The sequence below is a fragment of the Apaloderma vittatum genome, unplaced genomic scaffold (genome assembly GCF_000703405.1).
Source record: "Apaloderma vittatum isolate BGI_N311 unplaced genomic scaffold, ASM70340v1 scaffold10720, whole genome shotgun sequence".
Lineage (NCBI taxonomy): Eukaryota > Metazoa > Chordata > Aves > Trogoniformes > Trogonidae > Apaloderma > Apaloderma vittatum.
In genome coordinates, this window is record NW_009696210.1 from 40,101 (window position 1) to 50,584 (window position 10,484).

The 10,484-nt window shown below is 40.0% G+C and overlaps 1 protein-coding gene across 1 annotated transcript in view; it reads right to left on the reverse strand.

Moving 5' to 3' along the window:
• Positions 1–3,301: 3,301 nt before the first annotated feature.
• The window catches only part of SLX4IP (SLX4 interacting protein), a 37,723-nt gene continuing 30,540 nt past the window's right edge, over positions 3,302–10,484 (reverse strand). Inside the window, exons 5-6 of the mRNA XM_009873973.1 lie at positions 5,589–5,698; positions 3,302–4,118 (exon numbers count right to left, since the gene is read on the reverse strand). Coding sequence (XP_009872275.1) covers positions 3,302–4,118; positions 5,589–5,698 — 927 coding nt within the window. The remainder of the gene's footprint in view (positions 4,119–5,588; positions 5,699–10,484) is intronic.

Below are 10,484 nucleotides of genomic sequence, written 5' to 3' on the forward strand. Positions count from 1 at the left end.
AAAAGTTCACTAAACAAATATTTTTAAGTACTTTGATGTAAAGAATAATGGAAACGATAGTCTGCACACATTAGAAAGTGTTTGACTAGGAAAGGACTGTTTCATTATCAGCAAACAGCACAGATCAAATTATACGGATGATTCATTAGGGAAAAAAACCCAACAAAAAACAAAGCTGGCAGATTTGGAATAGACAGTTATTTCTCTTTGAGACAAACAAGTATTTTTCAATGTGAGCTCTGCATTGTGGGCTTTAGCCAGTCTCAGATAGACACATATTTTGGAGGAGTTCGAAGAAGTTCTGAAAATTAAAAAAATCCAACATAATAAACACAAGAGACTAAATGAACCAAACTGATTGTTTCTGTGCTTCAACAGTAGTTTCAGAACAGAACAGAACCTTAAATATTTATTTCTTTTAACAGAAAGGCGTGCTAATGCCGCTCAGCCACAGCCAAGACTTGCAAACTGCTAATTTTACTCTAGCTCAGTTTCCAGCTGCTTTTTTGTTTTCTCCCCACCCCTAAGCCTGATTCAGGAAATCAGGTTTGTGATTTAAGAGCATGTCAGACCACACCTCTGCCAATCACCTGGGTGCAGGTGGGCTGTTCCTAAAGAAAAACACAAAGACTGAGAAGAAGATGTTGACCTTAAAGTACAGAGATAACAAAGACATACGGTATCAATGCAGCCTGCACGTCATGGTATCACATAAAGCACCCACAAGGCTTGCAAAAGGGAAACTTTTATAACAGTCCTGCTGCACAGACAAAAGGGAGAACAGTTTTGAGCAGCAACACCATCTAAACTTCAGGAATGACCATGAATTCAAAGCTTTTTCCCTGAATAGCCACATTTCTGAGAGGATCTAAGAGGTAGCTTCTTAAAGGAACCCAAGAGACACCTTTTTAAGTAACTAAGCACTAAATACACAGCTACAAAGAGCCCTGGAATCTAACAGGTCAGTAATGAACCTTGTGAATGATGCAACTACACACTCTTGAGAAAGTCCACTTGTATTTGTTCTGACTCTCTAGGCTCGAACACCTTTAATGGATCTAACCCAACATGTTTTATTGTTGCACGACCACTGTTTTAAAAGAGGGATGTTCCCATGCTATCACTGAGGTGATGGAAAACACCTTTTCACGTAACATAATAAAATAGTCTGAAGGAAAAAAAGTGTTCTTAGCCACATGGACAATGGTTTAATCTGCCCAACCCCCTTAAAAATGTATAGCACTCATTTGTAAGGGTGCACGCAGGAACGTTATTCAATTAAGATTGAAACTGAATTGCAATTATGAGGTTAAACTGTATACAATAGTAGTATGTGATGATACAAACTATACGTGGTTGCCCTCTGGTTTCTAATACTTGATTTCAATGGATTAGGGGAGCAGAGTGGCAAGTAGGGAAGCTTCAGAATCCAAAACTTAGCAGTAACAGTTTGGAGGTAATTGCTCAAGACCATCCACAACTTCCAGATATAATCAATGCGTTTGCCAGTTTGCACAAGCAAGCACCAGGTCTTTTTCCTAACCAGAATGAAATTAAGTAACTGAAGGGATTTTACAAACTCAACGTGTGTCCATTACTACATCATCAACTAAACCTCTCCCATAACATCATCACAAAGATTCAAGGAAAAGCAAAGTAGAAATCATGGAAATTTAAAACTGCCACCTAGATTACCTGCTCATACCATTTTTTATCAGTTTATTCACTGTAGGAACTCAAAGAAGCCACCCAGAAAAATCCACACTAAGACTTTAAAATAAACTATCAAATTATTCTATTGCACTTATTTTTCTGATAAATACTTAATTAAATGTCCTTATGGTTCTTTTAAGACCATCAAAAAGGCACTTTTTACTCCCTTTCTAGCCCAGTATCTCGAGTCCATACAAGAGACAATAGCACACATACGTCCCCAGGTTCATTTGCAGCCTCGGTTTTGCTGTTAGTAGGAAAGACCTTTTTGCAGAACCTGAAAATCGGTAAGCATTAGCAACCTTATTGCAAAGCACTGTGAGAAACAGCACGCAAACAGGCTGAAAGAAAAAAAAAAAGAGAAAATGTCTTTTAGCAGGCATGCAGAATCTTTTTAATTTCTAGCAAAAGCAGAAATTACTTAGAGCAGAAAGATGCTGTTCAGTTGACAGAGTCTTGCTGTCAGCTGCTGGGTTGCTAACTCTGCAAGGACCTGTGTAAGGACCTGGATTTCACTACCAACAATAATGCTTATGGATGTGAATGTGCTGCTTCATCTAAATGAGGATATCCACAGTCGTGCCTGCGTGTCAGTAAGATTTTTCAAAATTGCTTCAAATAAAACGTCTGCAGTCTCACTGATTGTGAAGAACAATGAGAGAAAATTGCTTATAATTTTATTGTAGACATTTAAAAAAGATAAGCATGAAGTAAAAAGGACATTTCCTTAGCTCATTAGCATACAAGTTACAAAAGCAGGAGGAAGAAGCACTGTGCAATTAAGTTGCTCTACCTTAAAGTAACAAATAACTCAGATGTTGTCCTTGCAGACAAACAAGGCCTGATTTTGAAACACGGATGCATGGAGATGGGTCTGTGTGTTTGTGTATGTGAGCACTGTTGGAACATCCAGGCGACTGCAAATATAAAACCAATCTTTGCTTTTCCAGAGACCGAATTCATGGTGGCTTGAGTCCACAGCTTGGGTTAGAAATAAATATGCGTATCAAACCGTACAAGCAAAAATTACGGTTATTTTGAACCCCCCACTGAAAAGGTGGGCCTTAAATTATCAGGAACATTAAATCTTGGTTAAAGGTTTAAAATAACCTCATGTTGCCTTACTGTTGTAAAGATCATGTGAATTAACCTAATCCTTTCCTAACAGAGAAAGGATTATTGTTTTGCTAAAATAAACTCTGAGTTCGGAAACTGCATCTGATAACAGATCACAAAAGTGGTTTTCACTTCGCTGTCACCAGCTGATGGGACTTTTTAATAGTACTAAAACATAAATAGATCTAAAATTTTGCTCAGAAAATATCCTAAGAGATTTTTCTTTCTGTAAATACTACACTGATTCGTATAATGTTAACATTTAATTGCTAAAGACTTAACAGAACTATCTGCGTTAGTTCTAAATGACTAAGATACTTAGTTAACTAAATTTTGTTTAAAAGTTTTACCTAGTTTTGACTTTGTATTTTTATTACTTTTCAATATTTTGAATTGCTTGCCACTTTTTGCATATGCTTTCCTAACACAAATTTGGCCGTTCACCCATGCCAGCAAGGTAACACTTCAGACTTTATGGCTTTCTAAGCCTTCGCAGTTTTAACTTCCAGAGGCCGTTTTCAACTTCTTTTTTTCTTTTCTGAGCGAGCTTCTCTGAAGACACAGGCTGCAGTTCTGGACATGACGCTGGCATCCCAGGCAACGTTTCAGTGGTCGTGTTTTGCTCATTTTGGCTTGTCTGCGCTATATTGTTCCTCACAGAAAGAGGCTGGGAGAGGTTTTCTCTCAAAGTTGGTGACTCCTCATCAGACGCAGCCTTTGTCGTGTCTTCTTTAGTAAACAATCTGGAATTAATTGGGGTCTTCTCCTCCAGGGATGGATCTAAACAGGCGTCATCACACTTATTCATTTCTGTATTGCTAGGGATTAAAGGAGTCCCTCCAGAGGATACTTTTTCAAAATGCTCTAGCTTTTCTTCTGAACCACAGCTCTTTTGTTGAGCCTGTGTTTTGGTCACTTCTGGACTTTGTTTTGGACCCAGCAGTGCTGACTCAGAGCTACGAGGAAGGGTCTCGCTTAGAAGACTCAGCTTCGACCGCTCCACAGAGTGAGGCTTTTGCTGGCTGCTAACACCAGCTGGCTGTCTCTGATTAACATCATTTTCCAGCTCTAAAACAGGAAGCTCCACGTTGCTCTCAGCTGTATTTATGCAATCCTTTAGCACTCCCGAACTCCCACAGCTCACTTCAGATTGAGGATTGAGAGAAGTTTGATAGTCGTTCTTTCTGTTCCCTGTCTGTGAGTCCACTGAGCCAAGATACACTTTCTTGGGGCCCTTGCTGAGTTGAGGTTTGCTTGTGCTATTTTTCCTTGTTTTGGTCCTTTTCACACTGCAATAAAAAAAGCATTTTGTTTTTAAATTAAAAAAGAATTCTTGCTGCCTCAATCCGCCCTTCCTACAAACTCTGGAACACCACTAGGGCAACCCTCCTTCTGAATGTGGAAAAAAGCGCTGTATATCATCTCGACAAGCAGCAATGTTTGTCTAGCGTGGATAACACCAAGTGTTATCCATCTGATTTTCCACCGCACTAGGGGAACCCTATTTATTAATGACTAAGCCATGAAGAAGTTCAAATTCTATTCCAAGAGGCAGAACTGGATTCATTACAGATGTTAAAGGTCAACACAGCATAAGTATATTGAATTCAATCCCAAACTGGCTAGATAAAATAGTGTTTCATAAGTGCCTAAATGATTTCAAACCATTCCCATATACATTCACATGCATAATGTATATCTGAAGAATAGAGGGAGGCAGGTGGGGAGAGGCAGCGTGCACATCTCTGTGTGAGAGTTTCTAATCTCTATTTTAGAACGTTCCTCTGGATTTTTTCCCAGGACATTTCAAAGCATTGCTTTAAAGTTAACCACTACTCATCTAGCATCAAGCCCATTCATCTGGGAAGGACTTAGGCAATGCAAGCAGATGATATTCTAAAAGGAATTACGCAGGAAAATGGGATCACAAGGGACCTGCTGGAGTGTCAGTACATAAACAGCGCGTTACCTAAAATCCAGATTTCACATAGGCTGCAAGATGAACTTCACACACAAGTACTGAAGCTGCCTACGTAAGATTTTGAGTCCAGAGATCTATTAATATAGATCATTCCATGCCAAGACCACCCTCTGCTGCTCTGCTGATGCCAAGCAGTTCACCGGTCGGCACAGCTAACTCTTTAGAACAAGGGCTCTTCCAAAACAGGCAGAGCTGGTGTACTGCCACATCTAATCTCATTTCTAAAGACAATACAGTTGAGACAACACAGGTAAAAGGAGAAGTTGCCAGGGTTCACAGCAAATCCAGTTCCACAACTGATCTGGGGGGACCGGCAGCCTTACGGTAAGAATGGCCTCCTGCTGCAGCAGAGGACCAGTAAAACGTTGGGCTGGGTGACTAACCCTCCCCTTGCATGACGCCCGGGACACTCTTCAGTTGTGACCAAAGATCAAGACTAATATCGTGGTACGCTGCAGACTCTCAAAAATATATTTGCAAACTGTTTTTCAGCAAATTGAAGCATCACATATTTGTTTTGGCTCAGAGCTTCATTCAAGTTAAAAACACCCTGTTTTGATTCTGCCTAGCGCTACGCGAGACATCTATGTGGGTTGTAACAGCTTTTCTCATGTCGTACAAAACAATCATCACTTTCTCTGCTTATCCACGCCACAGTAGCAGTCTCTCAGTAATCTAAAATAAACTTTTGTAAAGGAGTTTAATTATTTGAAATTTTATTACATGCAAATTTTACCAGATTATAAATTTAACATCTTAAAAAAGAACAGTGACATACATTTTTTTCAAGATGTCTTGCTTTATTTGTTCATTCAGACTTATCTGAGGCTTCTTGTTCTCAGCAGACTCAGTAAAATATTCAGACGTCCCACTGGAAAGTTCTTCTTTCTGCTCCAGAAGAAAATACAGGTTTAAAACATGACACATCAAGCTATGATTATTCAACATAAAACTCCATTTCTAATACTAAGACTTACAGATGTTCTTCATTATTTTGATCTGGGCAGTCTAAGAGAAACAGAATTATTTTTCATCTTTTAATATTTGGGAGTCTAGTCAGTTCCCTCCCCTTTCAGGCTCCCAACGAACATACTTCATATGCTAAAATATACCACAAACAAACAAGACTCTAATGTAAAGGATGTAGCTTTCCAAACCATCTGAGGAAACTGTTGGCAAATATTTGACATCTTTGTGGCTCAAACTGTGACAAATGCCAGGAATCTCTCTTGCAGACAGGAGCATGTTTGTCAGGTTTTTTTCTGAAGCGACTGACTGGCGCAGTGGTCTATACACTTATTCTCAGAAGAATTCCCATAATTTTCCACGCTTACAACAAAATATACAGAGTGTTATTTGCTCATTTAAGGCAGCAAGGGTTAAAACTTTTACTACGAACATTCAAACGCTCACAGCTTGTAGTGGTTGGCTACTACAGGACAACAGGGGAATTCTTTCTGCTCTCAGTTAACAGCAGCACCATGGTTTTATATAATACGAGATTGGGGCGAGAGGGAGGGAAGGAAAATGCTTCTTTTTCTTCAAGCTGTGAGCATTTCCTTTCACGATGAAACAAGCTCAGTGAGAGAAGGGCCATTTGCCGACTTCACTATTAACTACCATGTACTTCAAGAAAGTCTTATCTCTGAGACGACTGAGAGGAGAGAAAAAAGGCATGGCAAAGCCAAGAAGAGAAGAGGCTTTGTGCATCTCCTTTTCTTTGATAGCATTTGTCTCCCCCAGCCTGTGTGATGCAACTTCTGATTGGGGCTCATCAAATGCCAGGAGCACTCGCTGACACCATTTCTTGCTGCGCACTGTGAAGCTGGCACACTGGAGCCAGGCAGTACGAAAGAACTGAAGAAAGTAGCGCAACACTGTGGAGGTGCAAGGTCAAAACACGTACATGATCGCTGCCTGCAACAGCCCTCAGGAACCTGTCACTTAGAGGGGATTAAGCCCTGCCTGGTTTTATTTTAATTTCTGTTTTAAAGGAGAAAGGGTAAACTTCACCGTTCCGTCCCAAAGAATAAGCCAGTGAAAACAACTTCCTGGTTTGTAAGCAGAAGGAGGGTAATCAGGCAAAGAAATAAAGCCATTTCACCAGTTAAAAAAAAAATACAGCTGTTCCGAGCCTTCCTTTCGGGGGCAAATTACACAAACATGCTGATTCGTATTGATAGATGCATGAAGTTCTGTCCACTAATTCTGCAAAATGTGTTTACAGCAGGCAGAATACATGTTTTCTGCCTGCTGTAAACACGTGGGACATACACGCAATATGATTTCAACCTCAGAAATCAAGCCTAACTAGTTTAATCTCAGGGATTAATTGCTGCTTCTATTCTTGTTAGAGGTACGGACTCCCCTAACTCGACTAAATACGTTTTCATAGTTTGTGAACTGTTAAAGAAGGGAATGTTTTTAAGTGACTCAAAAGCTTTGCTGATTTTAACAGAAGACACAGACTCTTAACTGTAAAGTCCGTAGAAACTTTTCTGACTTCCAGTAACATTCACAGAACTCCGACTGAAGGATCTTGCACAATCATTCTGCATCAAAGCAGCTGGAGAGCACTCTTCCCCAGCCAGGGAACACGAGTGCAGGCAGAAGCACTTGAATCTGTGCTTTAGGGTAACTGCTATGGCTAACTTGATTAATCTCCAGTCCTCAACACAGCAGACTGTGACAGGATCACCAGGCCGCTGAAGTGGTTCTTCTACAAGCGGTAGGCAGTGGGTGGCAAGGAACACCTTGCACAAACTCCAGAGGAGGACTGGGGACGGGTCCTGTCCACGCGTGCTCACTGCTGCAGATCAGCGACGCATCTCAGTTCTAACTTGCATCTGATTATGAACACGGCACATGGTCGCTGCCTGGAGTGGGCCGGCTCGCCGGGGCGTGAGGAACAGATCCTGGAGAGAGGCAAAGGTGCCGAAGCCGTGGCACTTGTGAGTTGCGTCAGGCTGGGGCTGAAGGGCTAACACATTCCCTCACTGCGCTGTCATCAACCTTTTATTTTGTTTTCAAATAGCTTATTGCTTAAAGCAGTGACAGAAAAGGGTTAAGGCATTAAAAAAATTAAAAATCAAAATGATTTATATGTGAAACACTTCTGAACATGCCCTCTAAGTACAGTAGATTTTCCCCTTGGAACCACACCCTGTAAGTGCTGTATTTTGAGAGGCGAACAATTAACATAAGGCATATGAGTCAGTCTTTGAAAGACTCTGTGGGAACCAGAGAGCCTTTTGCTATTAGGAGTGATGCAAACTCCCTAAGGCTGGAATAAGTCCACAATGGAAGGCAAAGAGAGTCATAAATAACAACAATGGGCACTCCATATACTACTAAGACACTCAGCCATTATTGGTGATACTTCCTTTATTTTCCTTATTAGACTTAATAATTTTAGTTAATTAAAAAAAAATAAAAAACACCGTCTGTTTTGGGAATACTATTTATTTCCTATGGGAACTTCAGGACTTGCTAAAGAAAGAAAAAAAGCTAATCTGCTCTCATCCTGTCAAGTAATCCCAAATTCCTTTTAGGCAGTGAAATAATTAAAGAAAAATATTCCAGGCATAAAAAGGAGGACAGCAGAAGCAGACATCATATAAACAATGACACCATGACAGGGGAAAAACGTCAAAGCACCGCCAGACTTGTGACTTGACTCTCAAAGAGCTGCAGGGAGTGGGATTGCTGCTAACAAATTAAAACCACATTTCTTGGCAAATTGTTAAAGACAGACATATTTACATTTGTATAGAGACTGGGTGGGCACGAAAGATTAAAATGCTTCTTTAGCCCTTGAACTGCCAAGTTCTATTAGAAATATGTGCTCTTAAAACCCTAGGGTAAAGCTCACTCCTTTTTGTCGCTAAAACTCAGCAAAGAAACGTCTGCAGAAACAAAGCCTACACAGCCTTGCTACCTTACCTGCTCATAATACCAGCCTCTCAAAACCTGATTTTAAGATCCTTAGTACTTATATAAAGAGATATCTGGCAAAAAAAGACTCTATTATGACCTGCAGAGAAACATGACTTCTAGGCACACGGTACTTGCTTATCAAGTGGAAGGTTTGGTCTTTTCAGCCTGACAATAACACTCATACAAATATTATTTCTTTTCAGTCTAGGATGTTGGGCTGAAATAAGAATTCTCAAAGCGAATAATGCTGCCTCCCCTTCCTGCCTTTTGCTTGGTTTCATACTTTCTAGTTGTCTCTCACTATGCTCAGGATAACAGTTACACATACTTATGCATCAATAAAGGAATGCTAAGGGATAATTAAATTTCATGTCTGGTTAACAAAAAAACCCCACTAAAACACAGTAAAAATCACACATTGTTTCTGAATTGCATTTATCAGCGTGGCTCAACTTGCTCATCAAAAAATACTTAATAGAAAACATCAATGGTCCAATAAATCAAATTTAGTATCAGAGCGCCATACAAGAGGGGACTCAATATAATAATGTAGGCAAAGCAATGAAATAAAGTATTATCCCAGGCACGCACAAGTGAATAAAATTAAAATCAGTAGAAGGAATCAGACAGAAGCGGTTATTTAAGGGAGTTTTACATGAGTTTGCAACTGCATGATTTCTCTTAAGAGTCACTCTAAGCCGTATGATGAGCTCCACCGTCTAAGACAACCTTTAGGTCTCAGAACTATTCCAATAGATGACTGGCAGCTCAGAGAGGTCATACAGCACTCCTGCCAATCTGATAAACAAAAAAGGGCTCCTAAAGCAAGTGAGGAGGTTTGTCAGTGAAGGATGCATCAGATACTATCATCCAACTGATAGAAAATCCACAGAGACAGGACTTCAGGTCAAGTCTTCTGCCCTCTCTCATCGCACATGAAGGAAAAACTTCCCACAATTCCATGAGGCAAATTTTTCCGTGTCTCCAATGTAGCAACGCATCTGTCCTAACAGTTCTACTTATGAACTCCTACCACATCGTAAAACATTCATAGACGTTTTCCAAGTACAAAAATAGATATTATTCTCAAAGTGAAATACAGTTCCTTGAACGGACTTGCAGAATATTGTTCTACACTTTAAATTGGACTGCCCTGTTCTAAATGTCAGTAAGTTCCAGTAGAAAACATTAAGGATCATTCCATGTTACTCATGGGAGTAGTGATGTTTCTTTCGAAATACGTGTTTTTAAGGAATGCTGATGGTTTTAAAAAATGTGTTCTTTTCAAGATTGAAACTGGAGAAACAACCAGAGAAAACTGCATCTCTCTGGTGAGAAGTAGAACTGTATAACTGACCCGTGGCCTAGCACCCAAAGTAGAATCTAACTCCTGGATCAATAGAGTCTTCATTATCTACTACCAAAATTAATTTTGATTTGACACCATGGATCTTAACTGTTAATTTTTCACGTGCCAAGAGTCCCTCTGCTCTGTAGTGTTTAGCCCAAGAGTTGGTCCGATCTGTTACAAGCCCATGACACCTTCCACCATCTCAAAACAAAAGGTATGAACTTGGGTTTCTCACTTGATACTTAAGTTCTGCCAATTCTAAACACTCCAAAGGTCCCCAAAGCATCATCAGATTAGCTTAAAGCATATGACTTCTATGAGGAAAATGCCTTCTTGCTTTTTAAGTCTTTTGTGGGAATTTTAATCATATTTCACATACAGCAGGAA